Source organism: Neltuma alba, unplaced genomic scaffold, assembly GCF_004799145.2.
Source record: "Neltuma alba isolate B1F8T4 unplaced genomic scaffold, ASM479914v2 tig00010229_pilon, whole genome shotgun sequence".
Lineage (NCBI taxonomy): Eukaryota > Viridiplantae > Streptophyta > Magnoliopsida > Fabales > Fabaceae > Neltuma > Neltuma alba.
Window position 1 is genome coordinate 952,835 of NW_021635161.1, and position 18,901 is coordinate 971,735.

General features: G+C 34.4%; 3 protein-coding genes across 3 annotated transcripts; 2 read left to right on the plus strand and 1 right to left on the minus strand.

Moving 5' to 3' along the window:
• The first annotated feature begins 2,537 nt into the window (after positions 1-2,537).
• LOC114754997 (O-fucosyltransferase 20) lies at positions 2,538-6,085 on the plus strand. The gene is made up of 6 exons (XM_028943868.1): positions 2,538-3,267; positions 3,491-3,656; positions 4,377-4,466; positions 4,833-5,116; positions 5,196-5,454; positions 5,533-6,085. The coding sequence occupies exons 1-6, from the start codon at positions 2,618-2,620 to the stop codon at positions 5,767-5,769; spliced, it is 1,686 nt and encodes a 561-aa protein (XP_028799701.1). The 5' UTR covers positions 2,538-2,617; the 3' UTR covers positions 5,770-6,085.
• A 739-nt stretch (positions 6,086-6,824) lies between these two features.
• On the minus strand, positions 6,825-9,286 carry LOC114754998 (siroheme synthase-like). The gene is given in 6 exon segments (XM_028943869.1): positions 6,825-7,014; positions 7,239-7,516; positions 8,049-8,118; positions 8,244-8,321; positions 8,646-8,806; positions 8,809-9,286. Coding segments are annotated over 6 exon segments (1,110 nt in total). The 5' UTR covers positions 9,185-9,286; the 3' UTR covers positions 6,825-6,867.
• Positions 9,287-17,024: 7,738 nt separating this feature from the next.
• Positions 17,025-18,391, plus strand: LOC114754999 (thioredoxin-like protein Clot). Its single transcript, XM_028943870.1, has 2 exons — positions 17,025-17,214; positions 17,987-18,391. The coding sequence occupies exons 1-2, from the start codon at positions 17,070-17,072 to the stop codon at positions 18,232-18,234; spliced, it is 393 nt and encodes a 130-aa protein (XP_028799703.1). The 5' UTR covers positions 17,025-17,069; the 3' UTR covers positions 18,235-18,391.
• The last annotated feature ends 510 nt before the right edge of the window (positions 18,392-18,901 follow it).

An 18,901-nucleotide genomic window follows, 5' to 3' on the forward strand; every position in this document is an offset into this window, starting at 1 on the left:
TCTTTCTCTTTTTCCTTCTTTATATCTCCGTCGTTTTCTCTCTTCTGTTTTATATTTTTACTTCAACCTTTTATATATTCTTTTCTTTCATAGCAACCATAATGATTACATTAACATTATACAACTCCTTTTTGGATCTATGACTTTTCCCTGTCAATTCTTTTTTTTAGAGAAATACTGGTATTTATCAACAGGTCTTGAGTGGGTAAATATAATTATCAACAAAAATGTTGATGATGTTGTTTTATTCACAAAAATAATATATCCAAAATTCAATAAATAGAAACGATTTATTTTACAATTTTAAACTTGTAAATATGGAAATTTAACTTTTAAATTTTTTTTATATCTCTCTTTGTTTAATTTTAATCTGGAGGGGTGATTTTTCTTTTGTTTTTTCTTTTTGTATCCTGGCTTAATAACGTTTAGGTTTTTTTTCTTTTGCTAAAATATAAATATTTTTCTATTAAAGACAATTCTATTTAACATTCTCTTGGCTTAACAATGTTTAGTTAATACTGCTATTAAATTCACAAATTAGCCGGTAATGTCATTTCGCAGTTTAATTAAGGTGGCGGGCAGGGGTACTAGTACAATACATTTGTACCTCTGGAATGAACGAAAGGCGGGTGGAGCCCACAAGCCCATAACCCGATAAAGACGTCTCATGTGGCGTCGATTGCTGTGTTACTGTTTGACACGTGGCAAAGTATGCCAGCGTGGTCCGAAGAGGCTACAGCTCACATGTGGGCCCCCCATCATTGACCTCAATACTCGATAAAATTTTTTACAGGTCATATATACAATTAACGTAAAAAATTTAACAATTTTACAAACATAGCACTCATTATAGTTTTGTGCGTATTTTGTTTACCAAAAAAAGAATTTTTTTAAAAAATATTATTATATTAATTGAGATAAAACTCATTTTACATATTTATTTTATATATTATAAAATTATTTTTAAAATCATGATTTGATTTTCACTATTTGGTAACACCTAGCAACACTTAAAGAAAAAAAAAACCACTTTCATGGAATGAGTTAAAATCCTTTTTACATAGACAACTTATTTTTTCCCTTAAATTCAACAAATAGACTCTAGTAATCTGAAGTAACAAGTAGTTTTCTACTACCTCCTATTCTTAATATGAGATTTTATTTAAATTTTATTTTAGTTTTAAATATAAAACTCCAATTCACTTTGTCTCTTATATTTATATATTTTTTTCCAAAACAGTTATTCTAATAATAATAGTTCTAATTAATACACTTGATTAGTAAATATATTTTAAAAAAATAATACATATTTATTACAAATAACTAAATTAATTTATTTTGTTTAATATTTTTAAATTAATTAATTAGTTTTTATATTTAAAATAGGAGGTAGGATTTATTAGGATGGCTCATGCTACTAACATCCTTCGGTCAAATAAATATTTCTTACCTTCCACTCATGCGCATTGCAAGCGACGTGGCCGTTACATGTCGTTTATTGTTGGTGGCAGCTGGCTTTTACCACAACGACACGGCATCCTCGGCCCCTCATCCCCTATCTTTTGTTTGTTTGTATTTTTACCAAACATCACTATTTATCTAACGATCAACATGATATCATATCTGTGTGTGTATAAACAAATTATATAATAATTTTTAGTGTTTATAAATTATAAACACTGTAATTTACTCATTAAATTTTATGTAATGAATAAAATCTACTAGTTCATCGTTAAATTAAGTGTTTAGTTTAGCTAAATCAATCGATTTAAATGAATATATGACTAAATTTTGTGACTTTAATTAGGTATCTGTGCATTTTACGAAATACTAAATCATGTTGTGTTTTTCCGTAGCTTGTTATAAATCAATATAAGTTGTAGAATATAGAAAATACTACTTTATACTCCATGTCCCTAACTATGAGATAAAGCTTTTTTTCTTTTTCTTTTTTTCCGATGACATATGAGATAAAACTTTGAAGGTCGAGGTGCCCTTTTCAATAGTATAATTTTTTGGAAAATACATGTATCAACTTGTTTATTTATCTAGCCGCATATAGTCATGTATACAGAACTTAACATAATATATTATCTTCGATCCTAATTATACAAATGAGTTGTTGTAACTAGGATCAGAAGTAGTATATAACTTGATGTGAATTTTTTTTCAATGAAAGTACTTTTCATAATTTTATGATATTTGAATTAAGTATGAGAGAAATTTTATTTTAATTTATGTGAAATTTTTTTTAAAAAAATTCCTCTCAAACCGACCCGAAATTAATTTTTCATTTTCATTCAAGGAGATCCCAGGATCCAACTAGATACCCTCCTTGTTAGATAAAAGCGTATCTAGCAAGCTCAAAAGACTTTTTTTCAAAAAAACAAAGGAAAATTCCAGCTCTTATTTCCATTACCAGGAGACACGTCATCTTCTCGCTTTGTGTTCCCGCTCTGCGTCTCTCCCTCTCTCTCTCTCTGTTGGAAACAGCTTCTATAAAAGACAAATCAAATGCAATGATCTCCATGGCTTCTGGGGGAGGAAAACCAAACACGACCCTTTTCTGTCTCTCCTCCTAGACTCATTTCATTCCATCAACCTCACATTAATAATAATGGCCAAGTGGAAGAGGAAGAACTCCCCCAAGCAGCTGTCCTACATCTCAGTCCCCTCACAGATCATCAACCCCATTTCCTCATCATCTCTCCAATCTCTGCTTGACTCTCCCAAGAAATCTTCAAGGAACCATAATGCCTTCTTCTTCATTAATGGCTTCTTCGCCAGACACTCAAAACTACTCTGTTTTTTCACTCTCCTTTCCCTTTCCTTCCTTGGCATTCTCATGTTCGTCCCTTTTTCTCCCTACCCTTGTGCTATAACTCTACCAAATGTTTCAATCTCCAGTAGTTATCATTTAAAATCCGAACTTGGTGCTATTTCCTCATATGGGCATGCCTCAAAATCCGAGCTTGAGGCTTTTTCCTCTGAGAATGGAAGAGAAGAAGAAGATGAAGCAGGGGATTCGGAGTTTTGGAAACAACCAGATGGATTGGGGTATAGGCCATGTTTGGATTTCAACAAAGAGTTCAAAAGAGAAAGTGAAAGGATTGTGAAGGAAAAGAGAAAGTATTTGATGGTTGTGGTTGCTGGAGGACTGAATCAACAGAGGAATCAGATTGTGGATGCTGTTGTAATTGCTAGAATTCTTGGGGCCGCTTTGGTTGTACCTATTTTGCAGGTCAACGTCATTTGGGGCGACGAAAGGTAAACATGACAGACCCACAAGTTCAGACTTCCAAAAATTTTCTCCAGAAACACCACATTAATTAACAAGTTGGAAATGAAATGAAGATAAGTATCTAAATATGGTTGAGCAGTGATTAAACTTTCAACGAAGGTTAAGTTTTTGGCTGGGCAATGGAAGCTGGGAACGATCTAAAGACTTAATGAATGTTTACTGAAAAGTTTAATATTGATTTGGTTGCAGTGAATTTGGGGAAATATTTGATTTGGAACACTTCAAGAGAGTTCTTAGGGACGAAGTGAGAGTGGTATCAGCATTGCCTTCAACGCACCTCATGACAAGGCCTGTGGAGGGAAGCCCTCCTCTTCATGTCACTCCTGCTTGGATCCGTTCTCGGTATCTCAAAAGGGTATGAAATGTGTTCTGCTTTTGTTCTTTAAATGTCCCCTTCTATGCTCCAATTAAATAGGTTTGATCTTCTATGATCTTTTGTTCCTGTCCCCTCCAAATGTACACAAAGTAGGAGGGAACAGAACCATTTGATTTGGAGGCAAGATGAGCTTCATTTGGTTTCTATTTTGACTTTTTACATGCTCTTTTCTAGTTTAGTTTTATTTGCATAACTTATACTTGAGTCAGAAGAGTATTAAAAAATTAATTAGGTCTTTACCTTTAAATGTCCATTTGAGGCCATAAAATTTTGTAGAGTCAGTGATTTCATTTTCACTTTCAGAATATCATCTGTGGTAGGATCGAATAAGAGCTAAAAGGCTCAACGACAATGATCAAATTAAAAATATTTAAAATAATTGAGACTCATTTATAAGATGTTAAATTTAAAAAGAATAAACTAAAATAAAATTTTAGTGGAAATCCATGAAGCAACAAAATATTTACAAGGAAACACTATTATTTGATCACATTTGTCGATGACATAGGCAATGACATGGTTATAAATCTAATGTTTTAGACAAGAACTTTGATCAACTTTCAACCCCCATGTGTGCTTATTGGGTGCAATTCCATTTGTGGTTGATTCATAAGCTTTGTCCACTGATAACTAAGGAAAACTTAGGTTTCTCCCAGTAAAGTGTGGTAATAATATGATTTTGTTGTCCTCTCTCAACAGCTCAAAAGAGAAGGTGTTTTGCTCTTACGTGGCTTGGATTCTAGGCTGTCCAAGGATCTTCCTCCCGATCTTCAGAAACTTCGATGCAAGGTATTGCGCTTCTTTCTTTAATTCATCAATTTGACCCTTTTAGTTTGAAGTAATTTCATTCAACTCTTTCTTGAATTTTAGAGGATTTAGATTCAATACAGTTTGTGTGTTTTCAATTCAATCTCCACCTTTTGTTTTTGATCCACTCCGTCACTAAATTGTCATCTGGTTTGAGCTTCAAACAGACATAATTCCACTTGGTGAACCAAATGATGATTCGACTCAAATAATGAAACTATTTCCAACATGATTGAACTAAAATTTGACAAACTGCATTGAATCCATACACTAACAGTGGCAAATTGATGAAACTATTTCCAACACGATTGAGCTTCAAAGTAATTTTTTTTTTTTTGGGGGGCTCAGGTTGCTTTTCACGCACTAAAGTTTGCAAAACCAGTGGAGGAAATTGGGAACAAGATTGCAGAGAGAATGAGGAGAAATGGACCCTACATAGCTCTGCATCTGAGGATGGAAAAGGATGTGTGGGTGAGAACAGGATGCCTGCCAGGTCTCCAGCCACAGTATGATGAGATTATCTACAATGAAAGGATGCAGCGCCCACAGCTCTTAACTGCAAGATCAAACATGACTTATCATCAGAGGAAACTGGCCGGCCTCTGTCCCTTGAATGCCATGGAGGTTTCCAGGTAGGGGCGTGCGTGCGTGTTCAAGTCTAAGAGAAAACCATATAACTTCCTCTAATGAACTATTGGGTCGTATTTATAGGCTGCTGAAAGCTCTAGGAGCTTCAAAAAGCGCGAGAATTTACTGGGCTGGAGGGCAACCGCTGGGTGGAAAAGAAGCATTGCTTCCTATAATTAGAGAGTTTCCACACTTTTACAATAAAGAAGATCTCGCCTTGCCAGGAGAACTAGAGCCTTTCAGAAACAAGGCTTCTCTAATGGCTGCCATAGATTACATAGTCTCTGATAAGAGTGATGTTTTCATGCCTTCTCATGGAGGAAACATGGGCCACGCACTTCAGGTATGCTTCATAGTGGTTCATTCACCCTCTAACTTAGTTACTTCGTATATATAATCCAAATGGAACAATAATTTGCAGGGCCACCGAGCTTATGCAGGGCACAAGAAATACATAACCCCAAACAAAAGACAAATGCTTCATTACTTTATGAATTCTTCTCTCCCAGAAGCAGAGTTCAACAGAATCATCAAGGAATTGCACAAAGACTCATTAGGGCAGCCTGAACTCAGAACAAGCAAGGCTCAAAGGGATGTCACCAAATATCCTGTCCCAGAGTGCATGTGCAATGATTCACATGCACCTTCCTTCATATAACTCAACGTCATAGGCTCTGGGCTGATTACTCGACAGAAATAGTGGATGCTCCTGACACGGGAGTTGGCTCTAGTTTTGGTTGGTCCTATTATTTTTGGAAAGCAACTTGGGAGATTTGTTGGGAAACTCTCACCGCAGGTGCACTCACGTCATTCCTTAAACATACTAAATTATCATTCCTTAATTTTTTATGCCAAAAGCTCGTAAAGGGTGCTAGAAGTCTCGCCACAAACAATCTTGTGTTCAGTTTCAACTCTAGTAATAATTTGTACAGATTAAATGAAAGAATTAAAATGTGTAGTTTCAAATCTGTAAATTTAGGTTTGAGCAGTGGGGAAAAAAAATTTTCATAAACACATCACCAGGCACCAGCCATGAATAATAATTAATATATCAATATATATAATATTTATAACAAGCTGTACTAATCACAAATTATGAATAGCGCTCGTTTTTTCAAAACCAACGTACAAGTGCGTCTAGTTAATTGGTATAAGTTGAAGCATTGCCAAATCGCCCCCCTTTTTTTGTTTTGGGGGGGGAGGGGGGGACCGTTCCAACTTGTCAAATAGCTTGATTTTGGCATTTTGATGTGATAATGTATTTGTGAAATAAATACAACTAGCCCCAAAATGTTTAATGAACATGGGCATGGTTATAGACCATAAGATTCAGCATAGCAGCAAAGAAAAGTTGAATAAATCAAATCAGAGTCACAAAACAATGAGGCTAATGACATAATTTAGTGACCGCAGAACCTGTTTGATTCTTCTATTGTAATTTGTCATGAATGAGAAATGAGACAAAAAATTTCTCCTCAGTGCTTGAGATTTTGAGGTGGCAAATATCCATTCCAAGCTCCAACTTGTAGTACCAGATTTTGCTGTTAAGACCCACTTCTGCTTAAATAGGAAGCAGCAAGGACACCAATACCCCCGGAAGTTTTTGCCTGCCTGGTTCTTCCACTTCCCATAATTGTATCAACATCTTCAAATTGAGGAGTCGCCTTCTCACAAGTTGCTCAGATTACATTAATAATGCCCATCACACTTCACAGTTAGAAGTCGTCGCCTTCTCAGACTGCATCAATAATGCCCATCATGCCTCAAGCAAGCATGATTCTTCTTTTGAAGAAATTGACCAAAATGGTGATAGCGCCACTACTTTTCCAATTATGATAAGTGTTGGCGACACTAGTTGAGCAGATGAAATTTTCTCAGCAAGGTCCTTCAGTTCTGAAAAAACCTGCATTATTGCAAATAGTAAAATCAGTTGTTAAAACTGATTACCCGAAAAGCTCAGCCTTAAAGCATCCATTATGCAGAAAGTTGACTTAGAAACAAAATGATCACCTGGAGTAAGTGAACTCCTGATTAAAGAATTGAATCAATAAGTGATCATACAGTCAAAGTAGAACGAAGAAAGCAGGTATTGGCAATGAATAGAACAACGATATTAATAATACTCACTGTGCGTTGTTGGGGTGTGGTCCCTCGCTCAATGGCTGCAGCTGGGGTCTGAGGGGATAGACCATGATCCATTAACTTCTTGGCCAGTGAAGGTAGGGTTGACAAGCCCATATAAACAACCAAGGTCGAATCAGGATCAGCTGCGTTTTCTGCTACAAATAGAGGATCTGTTCCACCTTTCCTTGAATGTCCTGTGAGAAACCTCACGCTCATTGAAATGCCACGGTGAGTCAATGGAATCCCCAGCTCTGCTGCAATCCCCGATGCTGCAGTTATACCTGAAGCAATGAGAACACTGATTATTTCAGGATCACCATGTCTTCTCCTATTGAAAACACTCATAGAACCCACAGATCCACGCACATCTCGTACAAGATGAATGAGTGTAACAGAAATTGTGCTTCATGCTTTGTATAGTACTTTTTCGCACACGTGCACATAAATATTTTACATATAGGTCATTAGGTCTTGTGTTATTTCAGGACATTCACATGTTTAAACTGTATATAGTGGCAAAAAGTAACACTTTCTTGTTCTCTATTTAAAAACAATGAGACGTATTGTAGCCAAGATATAAAACCATGACGGTTATCATCTTTCCGGAACATTTTAGATATTACAAATATAATCCTCAATATAAGACTCAGACGGACATACAAAATGAAAATACATAAAAGTAGATATAGGTTTCATGTCATAATTACAAATCATTTCTACAATGTCTTTGTATCATTCTTCGTGTAAGCTACTATACATGCAACAGCGGAGGAGCTAACCAACACTTCATAAGAAATTGCAACTGTTGCATACCTGGAATAACTTTCACATGAATACCTTGCTGTTGCAGAAAATCCATTTCTTCCCCACCTCTCCCAAACACCTAAAAATGCCCAATAGTAAGTATTTAAAAGATTCCACAGTTCGCAACAGAAATCACAAAAGGGTCAATTCATTAAGTTAGTGGGGCGAAAATGTCACTCAAGACCCTCCCAAGTGAAAACTCACCAATGGATCACCTCCTTTTAGTCTCACAACAGTAGCTCCAGCTTCTGCAAAACTCAGAAGAAGCTCATGTATTTCCTCCTGCCAAAAAGTTTACCAGAAGAAAACAAATTAACTTTCACTGACATTAAGGCATGGAATGGCTCTATAGCAATGAAGGAAATGCCAAAAAATCCAAATCCACAAGGAAATTCCCGCAGAGACTCAGCCACTTGCTAAGAACTACAGACGACAACACAGGTATAAAACACAACATAAAACCAATCTCAGAACATGACGAATTATGAAGTCATCAAGGGTAATTTGAAGTATTGTATAGTATGTGATACGAGTGTGCGGTTCCCTAATAAAACCCAATATTCCACTGAAATTCACAACAAAGATAATCCTTTTTATTTATTTTACCTGGGTTCTGCTGTGGTACCCCGCAGTTTTGCCCACATAGAGAAGCTTAGCATCAGGACCAACCAAATCCAACACATCATTCGACACCAATCTATCATACAACAACAAATCAGCATTCTTTATAATCCTAACCGCCTTCAACGTCAAGAGCTCAGGATCCCCGGCCCAGTTCCGACCAAGAACACATTCCCCTTGGGAGAACCGTCACCTCCGCCGCCGCACTTCCCTTCACTTTCCCTCTTCTCTCTAAGCACCTGAAGCAACTTGTTCAGCTCCGGGAGCTGCAGGGCAATCTCGTCCTCCCTGATGGATCCCGAAGAGGATGGGAGAGGGCAGGACAGAGTTTGCCCCAATTGGTTCTCGTAAATCCATTGGTCCCTTTGGTACTTCTCGATGGAATGCTTCTCAGTGAAAGGCGAAGTAGAGAGATTGCAGTTAAATGAACAATTGGGTGGTAGGTTCGAAGCGTGGGCGTTTCTGGAATGAGGTGAACTGTACAGAGAAGAAGAGAAAGATGCAAACTTGGGAACAAGAGCCATAATGTAGAGCTGTAGAGAGATTAGGAAGATACTGGGAATTGGATTCTCATATATGAGCTGATGAAAAAGAAGAGGACGAGTTGAGAAGGAGGGAAAAAAGGGACAAACGGTATCCACGGCCCACGAAGCTTGACTGGGATGGAATTTGGAGGGAGGGAGAAGGCAAAGTTGCTTTTGGGGATTTTGGAGGGACGTTATGCCTTTTCCCTAATTGATGATCGGGTCGGGTTTTTGGGTGGGACGGAGCCTCATTTATATGCTAACCAATTGTTATACGCCAGTTGTCAGTAAATGTACAGATTTGGCCTCGTCCGTGACAGGTGGCAGAATTTGGAGTATTTTGACTAAGAGATGGAGATGCAGGTCATCACGACCTTCAGGGACCTATACAGAGCAAGGGGACGCCGAATGCAAACCATATGCGGCGGCTGCAGCAGACTTTTTTTTTTTTTTTTGCTTTTTAAATATTCCTCACCCAAGAAAATGAATCCATCCTATTCATGTAGGATTGAACTTGTAATTTCATATTTTTAAAAAAAACTTGAAAATTATTAAGTATCTTCGACCTGCATTTTATCGGATTAATAACTCTTGTACTATGACCTGACCCCTAATTCGAAGCCTTCTCTTCACATTCGTTGTGGTGATGAATTTTTCTTGGGCTCTCTAGCTCTATCTTTCATATCTCATTTATCACTTGGCAAAAAAGTCTTTTTTTTATGTATAATTTTTCTTCTTACTGTATTCATGTAATTCTTAAAAGTAGTTTTACTTGGGGGTGTTTGGATAGAAGCCAAACCATGGTTTTAGAAGTGCTTTTACAGATTACGAAGTAAATATATAGAGGAGGTTACCTCGTTTTGTGGAAAAATGATTCTGAAATCGTGGTTTTGGTTTTGCCAAACACCCTTTTAGTATATGATTGTCTATAATATTTAATCTCTCGTTTGCACATGAATTTTTTTTTATTTTTAAAATCAATCAATCAAAGATAATATAAGAACACAAACCAGCAAATCACACTACAAATCATAAATTTATTCTTCAGAGTACCTCCCCAATCCCATACACTACTCAGGACAAAGCATAATTTATTCATATTTTTGAATAAGTAACGATTTATATCTTTAATATTATTAAAAGACATCATACTTTCATCTTTTAAGAAGATAAATATTTACCAACAAATTGTTAATTAAGATAGTAAGCGGTTTCGTCTTTGTAAGAAAGAGAACACAAATTCAAATCTCGAGAAGTGCACTTATTAGAATGATTTTAATCTTAACACTTTTGATCTGATAGAGATAATCTCAAACTCAAAGTGACTTATCAACAAGTTTACCATATAAGTTGTTTGCTGAGATAATAATGGTCTCATTCCCATAAGAAAAAGGACTAGGAGAGCTTTAATTTTAATGTTTTCGGCCCACAGATAAGTCTTGAATCCAAAATAACTCGAGAATACTCTAAGTTATTAAAAAAAAAAAGATAAATACTTAGAAGTGTCATCTTTAAATTAAAACAAGCCAATGACACAATACAATTACTGAGTTAAAAAAAAAAAAGCTCAATTTCATAAAGCATTATCAAACTAGAAATAAATGAAGAAAGGATAGAATTGGAAAAGACATAGATACTACGTGTCATATATTTTAAACTATAAATATTATCTTAAAAATAAATTAATACCATAGAATAGCCACTCATATTTTATGAACAATACATGTAGGGGGAATTGTTTAGCATAGTTTAATATATACTTTAATTAGAGTGTTTTTGAAAAAATTAATTATCAAATATCTATGATTTCGCTTGATTTTTAATGGGTTCTTCGTAGTTTTTTCTTTTTATTAAGATGTTATAGTTTCGCCTAATTTTTAATTAGGTTCATGTGAGCTGTAGTTTTTTTTTTAATATTTATCAAATTCTTATAATAAAAAAGGTTTTGACCATTTAATTATGAGATCTCTTGTTCGAGTTGTCTTTGAAAAAATTACTTTTAATTAGTACCAATGATACTCAAATACTATCTCTGGTCTTTAATATACGATCTTATTTGACTTTTATTTTGATCCTGAATATAAGAGTCCAATTCATTTTGTCTCTCATATTTATGTATTTTTTTCAAGGTAGTCATTCTAACAACGGTAGCTCTAACCAATATACTTGTTAGTAAGAATATTTTAGGAAAAATAACACATATTTATTACAAATACTAGTTTAGCTTCTTTCTTTAATCTCGTCAAATTAGTTAACTAGCTCTTATAATTAGAACTAGAGGTAATATAATCTAATTAGATAGCCATATAAACAAAGTACTAATCATTGAATATCAATTTCATAAAAATGTATTATTAACGATAATGATGAAATTTTAATTTTGGGTTGAACGAAATTTGGACCCTACATCAATTTCTGACTCCTATATTGTTGTAAAATAGTACGAGTAAAACAATTTTTAAAAAAAAAACAGAGAGGGATAAATCAACAAGAAAGAGAGAGAATAAAAATAATAGAAATACTTTTGTTTATTTTATTCCTCGAGTGAGATAGGCATGAGAGCATAGCTCAATTTTTTTGACCAGGATGAGAGTATAAGTCAATGGAATCATAAAATAATTAATTCTAAACTAATGAATCATAATTTATATTTCATGCTATAAAAAAAAATCACAAGAAGAGTCATATTCAAGTTATAATAATACTAACCTTGAAAAAAATCAAAAATATGACAGGACATTTGAAATAGACATCCACATGCTTTGTGTCCATGGCAATATTATGATCGTAATTTTTCTCAAAAGAAAAAACAGTTGGTGCATCATTTTAGAATTACTAGTATTATATTCATTTATCGATGCTACTTGCTAGACGTAATTACTGACCCCAAGGATCACGTTATTTAATTTAAAAAAATGATTATAGCATAAATAATACTATTCGACTCAAGGATGCTGTCCTGATCCTATGGAGCGCAGGTGCATGAAATGGGCATGTGACCAAATTATTAGGGATATGCATAAGAAATTGGGATGGAAATAGTTATATATATATTCAATTAATTTATATATATTTGTGTATATAGTTAAATGAATATTTTAAAAGTAAAACAAAGATATTTTAGAATCAAAAAAGTGAAATCTGTCGGTTAATTAGCTCTCGAAGACTTGAATGGTTATTCAATAAATTAACCTCAAGTTATGTAGTATCAAAATTAACATGTAAGATATCATTGCTGTGGACTAATATTTTTATTGAAATTTTACAAGCTCATATATATATAATCATCTGTATATAAGCTTTCATCCATATTTCTGTCTGCAGAAACTAAAAGCAAAATAATTATTTACCGTAAGAACAGAGAGAAAATCACAGATACAAAGAGAAGCGATTAATTCATCACTTTAATTCACAGAATTAATTATGACAGAGCAACAAAAAAGAAGGAAGATAAACTTTCTCCCATGAAGGTCATAGATTCATAGCGATGATCGTCAACGTCTTCTTTGATCATGTCAGAAAGAGATCAGATTGGGTGGAGATGATGAGAGGGCTATATATATATATAGAGAGAGAGAGAGAGAGAGAGAGAGCAGCTATAAGCGAGAAGGTTGAGAATTAAGAGGGAAGTAAGAAACAACAATGGGAGCTTCAGATTTCTGAATCTGCGTGTCTCTCAGCGTTAAAGAACCTGCTTCCACCGCATGCCCCTTACTGCTTTCATCTTCTTTTCTGCGCTTCGATGAGGAAGAAGGAGACGAAGCTGATGCTGATGATGATTTGGCCGTGAAGCAGCAGAACATGGTGGCTCACACACAGGAAAGTTGTATTGCTTTATGAGTTCATTACAATGCAAGAGGAAGAAGGATGCGCTGTTATATATATAGATATATATATATATATATATTTATATATATATAAAAGCTAGGAAGATAAAGAGCAGGATATATTTGGTATTCTGCCTTTCTTTTAAAGTTTTTGCTTGCTCCCCAAGTTCATTAATTATGTGTCTAGTGCTTGACTTTGACTTTAACACTACCAACCTTCTAACCTCTGAATACTATATACATATATACACACACACACACACTCCTCTCTTGAGTAGTAGTTTCCCCCCCCCCCCTTTCGTTCCTAGAAGGAAGGTGGGATGCCTCTTTCCTTTGTAGCGTTCATGTCCCAATCAGTGGACAAAAACCAAAACAGAAAAGCACATGATCTTCTTACTATGATGTATCCTGCGTCTTTATCTTCCTTTCATGAACATATACATTTAATACTGTTCCGATCCTAAATATAATACTCCTCCGGTCCTAATTATAAGATCCAATTGACTTATTTGAGGAGATTAAGGAAGTAAGTTAAGTTGGTTATTTATAATAAATAAGTGTTGTCATTCCTAAAATATCCTTGCTAATTAAGTATATTGGCTAAAACTATTATTATTAGAAGGATTATCTTGAAAAAAAATACATAAATATAAGAGAACAAATGGATTGGGGTCTTATAATTAGGACCAAATAAAAAGTTAAATGGGGTCTTATAATAAGGACCGGAGCAGTATCCTTTTTATAATATAAACTATACTACAAATGAGTTTTATATTTAAAATCGGAAAAGTATTATAGATATGGAGGTGTTTGGATTAGTTTTTGTAGCAATAATTTTACGAAGTCAAGTGAAAATACATTTTTTTAAATAATTTTGGAGGTTTTCAAACACTTCAGAGAAGAAGAAGAAGTAGAATGTTTTATTTGAATATTTGAGTACTGTCATGCATTTTTTTAAAAATATGGGATTTCTAGATGTTTATTTTTAATTAGTTTTAACTGGTATTAGGATATGTCCATCATACATGACATGATTAGAGTTTGGTGGGTTAGCTCCCTTGAATTACGTGTTAAAGTAGCTTTATTGTGTGGCTTTTGCGAGGGATTCTACTGCTTCGATATTTTGGCTTCGATGATATGCATTAAAATATATATATATATATATATATATATTTGGAAGATGGAGTTTGGTGGTATAATAATACTGCGTTCATCTTTACCTTCGGCTTGTTTCCATGGGTCAAAAAAACACGCACACAGATGAGGAAGTTACAGAAAACATAAAAAGAGAAAGTATATTTACTGTGTGTGTGCATATAGCAGCAAATTGGCCGCCAAATGCACCAGGTTTTCATTGGGTAGGGTTTTGTATAGGGAAAATGACAGATAACTAAGCTTGAAATAAGAATATCCCAATTTAGGAAGCTAAGGGTTAGAAATGATAGCGAGAGAAGTTATTCTCAAATTAAAATTTTGAAATTTAAAAGAAATGACAAAAACACCTATTTTGTTTAAAAAAAAAATAAAAGTTTAGCCTTTTGCCGGCAATAGGCCACCATAAGCAACTGGCCCAAATGACACATTTTTTTTTAAATAATTTCTCACCTGTGAATTAATTCTTTTTTATTGGCTTAAATGATCAAAAGGTAGTGTGGCTCAAATCCCACCCCTACCACTTTGTTCTCTACTATATACAGCATAGCAAATAAGGAGGAAAAAATGAACGAAGGAGATTTTTTTCCTATTAATCTAGATATTAGGAAAAATTTTTTTGCCAAATAAATACATATAGCTTAAAATTTTCTCTTTCTATGCTTTTTTTTTTTTTTAAAACTGTTTTCCCCCTTGATTCAGATCAAGTCTTGGTTTAAAGTCGTAATGGTTAACATTCGGCTCAGCCAGTCCGAAGCTTTTGCACCCATTTGTTCCAAACCAAAATTCGATCTGTGGGCTGTTTTCAATTTTCATGGCAGGTAAAATATTGAGTCCATGTGGCCATAAGCCCACTTAATAACTGTGTGCCGAATTATAATTTGGGAGAATTGCAATCGAAAGAAACATAATTATTAAAATTTTTTAATAATAATTAAACAGTTTATAATGATAAATTTCATTACAGAAAATGTCAACTTCTAGTTCATACTTTTTTATAGTCATTTTTTTATCTTATTATAATTCTCTCTTAGAATCTTATATTATGACCTCATTTCCTTAGTCTTTACATCACAAAATCTTTTTTTAAAATTATTTTTGGTTAGATCTTTATATATGTGACACATTCAAAAAGAAGATTGGTAATTTTAATTAGAGGATGTTTGGTTAAATAAAAAAGTACTTTAAAAAAATTTAACATAAATTGACATAAATTTTTTTTTATATACTATAAAATTATTTTTAAAATCATAATTTTATTTTTACCTAAATAATTATTAAACTGGGAAGTAACCCATGAATTTGTGGATCACCCGTCCAGTCATCAATCTTTTTTCGTTTTACGTGATGATGTCACATCCAACGAAGATATCGCATGATTCACATGTTACTAAGGTGGACCCTCACATTATCGACGTGAATTTCACATGGTTTTTTTTTCTTTTTTTGACCTGAGTGAATTTCACATGGTTTAGAGCCGTTTTTTTTTTTTACTGAAGGAAAATATGGCAAACTAATACTCCTCCAATCCTTAATATAGGACCCAATTCTTGAGTTAGTTTTTGGTCCTAAATATAAGACCCATTCCTCATATTTATCAATTTTCTCTAAATTACCCCTGTGGATACTCCTTCAACCATAATTAAATATAAAGAGAGGAGGGGTATTAAGAAAGATGGCTATGGTATTTTAGGAAAAATGTGTCACTTTTTTATAATTAACTAACTTACCTAACTTCCTTAATCTAATCAAATTAGTTAAATGGGTCTTATATTAAGGACCGGAGGAGTACTAAATATGGCAAACTAATACTACCTCCGGACCTTAATATAAGATTTTGTTTGATTTTTATTTTAATCCTAAATATAAGATCCTAATATACTTTGTCTTTCGTATTTATGTATATTTTTTTAAATTAGTCCTTCTAACAATAGTAGTTCTACCCAATATAGTTGATTAGTAAGGATATTTTAGAAAAGACAATACATATTTATTACAAATAACTAATTTAATTTCTTTTCTTAATCTTCTTAAATTAGTCAACTAACTCTTATAATTAGAATTAAAAGTAGTATCCGTTAAGAAAGATAGCTATAATCTTTACTCCTACGTGAAATTCACGTCAATAATGTCAGGGTCCACCTTAGTAATGTGGATCATGCGATATCTTCGTTGGACCTATATCTAGGAATTACTACTCCCAGTTTTTAATATAAGATTTTATCTGATTTTTATTTTGGTTATAAATACAAGACTCCAATTTATTTTGTCCATCATATTTATATATTTTTAAGGTAATTTTTCTAACAATAATAATTCTAGCCAGTTAATATACTTAATTAGTAAGGATATTTTAGAAAAAACAGCACCTATTTATTACAAATAACTAATTCAACTTCTTTTCTTAATCTTCTCAAATTATTTAACTAGTTTTTATTATTAGAACTAGAGATAGTATTAGCCCGTATGTAAAACTAAACAGCCCTATCATTATCAATAAACTAAAGCTAAGGAGGAGGTCTCCAAATCCAATCTTTCGAACACAATCTCGATAATAAAGCTTTAGCGATCTAGCCAGCAACTAAAATTAGCGCCCCCAGCTTTTGTGTTTTACGGTTATATATTGGACAAGCAACAATATCTACTAGATTTTTATCCAGCGGCTGAGAAGTTTTCATTGTCAAAATAATACTTGACTCGTCACATTAAAGTTGTGTGGCCTTTTAGGATTTTAAAAATACTTTTTTAAATTTGGAACCAACATCAAACTGAACCCGGTAATCTCATGATGATCCGACCCGTTTCCAATCCAAGAGAATCCTCGCATATGATGGCGTGCAATTTATCCCCGGCTCCGCCAGAAAGGTTCCCTCTTCTTGGCTGTGGAGTCGCAGATAATTGGAAAAATGCCGCTGAAGCTCTTTGATGCCACGGTTTCGAGCTTCGATGGAGTCTTCGAGCAGTTTCGATCAGAGGCGCCGAAGAACAAGGCCAATCTAATCGTCTTCCTGGCCGACAAAGACCCTGCTACCTCTCTCAGCTGGTGCCCTGGTATTGTTGTGGTTCTTGAACTGCTTTCGAATCTCCATAGATCATGCTTGCTTCTCTGTGTTATCTTTTCCCAATTTTAAGTTTTTCGTAGATGCTGACCCGTTATTCTCAGATATGGTGAATTTTTTGAGGAAATGTGAAATTCTGCAAGATTGTATTCATAATATACCTGTTTGTTTGGAGCATTAGGGTTGGGTAGCCTAAATGAAAAACTTTTGAGGGATAATTCGGTTAGCACTTTGAGATTTTCGCATCGGTAAACAAAAGACTGGGCGAGAATTGTGAAATATTTCTTACTGTGGGAAAGCTCCACTTAGAGAGGTGAAACTCTTCATTAAATTACCCAACCTTCATCACCATTCAAACCAAAACGTGGGAAGAGCTTGTTGGAGAATTGAAGTTTGAAGAAGAGGGTAGTAAGATTGGCTATTGTACTACTATGTTTCTGATCTTTGGTCTGCAGACCTGGCTGATTCGTAATTTTCTTTCTGCGTTGGTGAATATTCAAAAACTTTCAGTCACGAAAGAAAAGGAGAGTGAATCATGGTTGATAAGAGAAGAACTAGTGATTGAAATTGAAGTTTTCAAATTGGAGTATGAAATTGAAATGTAGTAATGGCGTGAGAACCCATCTTAACCCATCCACTGCATTTCTTGTCACTTGCAATGGCCCAACAATAGTTTGAGTTATTGTCCATATCCTAAACTAGTTAGAACTCATTTAGTAAACCAAAAATGACTTGTTTCTGTTCGGCTCTTTTTTTGTTTATAGACTGTGTGAGGGCAGAGCCTGTGATCTACAAAAAGCTGGAAGCTGCATCGGATGATATTGCGCTATTGAGGGCTTATGTAGGAGACAGACCAACATGGAGGAACCCTCAGCATCCATGGAGGGTGGACTCAAGGTTCAAGCTCACTGGGGTGCCGACGTTGGTCCGTTGGGAGAATGACACAATCAAAGGTCGTCTGGAGGACAATGAAGCCCACATTGAACACAAGATCGAAGCTCTTGTTGCCTGAAATGATTGCTGATGTAGCTTGCTTCAGTATGTGAGAGCTACTAGTTGTGTTAGCTTTGTCTGCAGATCATAGAATAAGATGTTGAGTACTGGTGAGTGAACCCCCAACATCCGAGTAGCTTCATATGAATATGAGGATAGGATATGTTGGGATGCAATGTGAAATTCACTATTGGGTTTTATTAGATGATAATTATTATCTTGAGTAAATTATATGTCCTTCTCATATTTTAAAAATGTGCATTCATTTTTTTTTTTGGGTTTTACAAGAGATTTTGAGCCATTATCATTGCCACTTGAGTTAATTGTGGTAAAACATACATTCACTTTTTTTAAGGAAAAAAGATATACTCACATTTCAGTCTAATTTCAAGTATGTATGAAAATAAAACAAAAATCAATGGTTAATTTGAGCGCATAATATAACAGTTTCATGGGGAAGAACTATATAACGTAGATAGCTAAATTGCAGGTAAGGACATTAAGGGACATTAACTAGGACGGAATGATGAATAAATAAGATGGGATGCCCTCAAAAGGAAAAAGCTTTCAAAAAAGTTGTCACTGTCTTTATCAGGATTCCTCGACCAGAGAAGGCATATAAAATAACTGAGCATCAAAGCATAGAAGCCAATGCATGAGCATATGCCCTTAGAGCTATCAGGAAT

What these genes read in the sequence shown, in the direction of transcription:
- LOC114754997 (XM_028943868.1), top strand. Translation starts at nt 2,618, where the DNA reads ATGGCCAAGTGGAAGAGGAAGAACTCCCCCAAGCAGCTGTCCTACATC. An exon ending in GTCATTTGGGGCGACGAAAG is followed by an intron (nt 3,268 to 3,490) that starts GTAAACATGACA and finishes ATTTGGTTGCAG; the next exon opens with TGAATTTGGGGAAATATTTG. An exon ending in AATGCCATGGAGGTTTCCAG is followed by an intron (nt 5,117 to 5,195) that starts GTAGGGGCGTGC and finishes TCGTATTTATAG; the next exon opens with GCTGCTGAAAGCTCTAGGAG.
- LOC114754999 (XM_028943870.1), top strand. Translation starts at nt 17,070, where the DNA reads ATGCCGCTGAAGCTCTTTGATGCCACGGTTTCGAGCTTCGATGGAGTC. An exon ending in CTCTCTCAGCTGGTGCCCTG is followed by an intron (nt 17,215 to 17,986) that starts GTATTGTTGTGG and finishes TTTTGTTTATAG; the next exon opens with ACTGTGTGAGGGCAGAGCCT.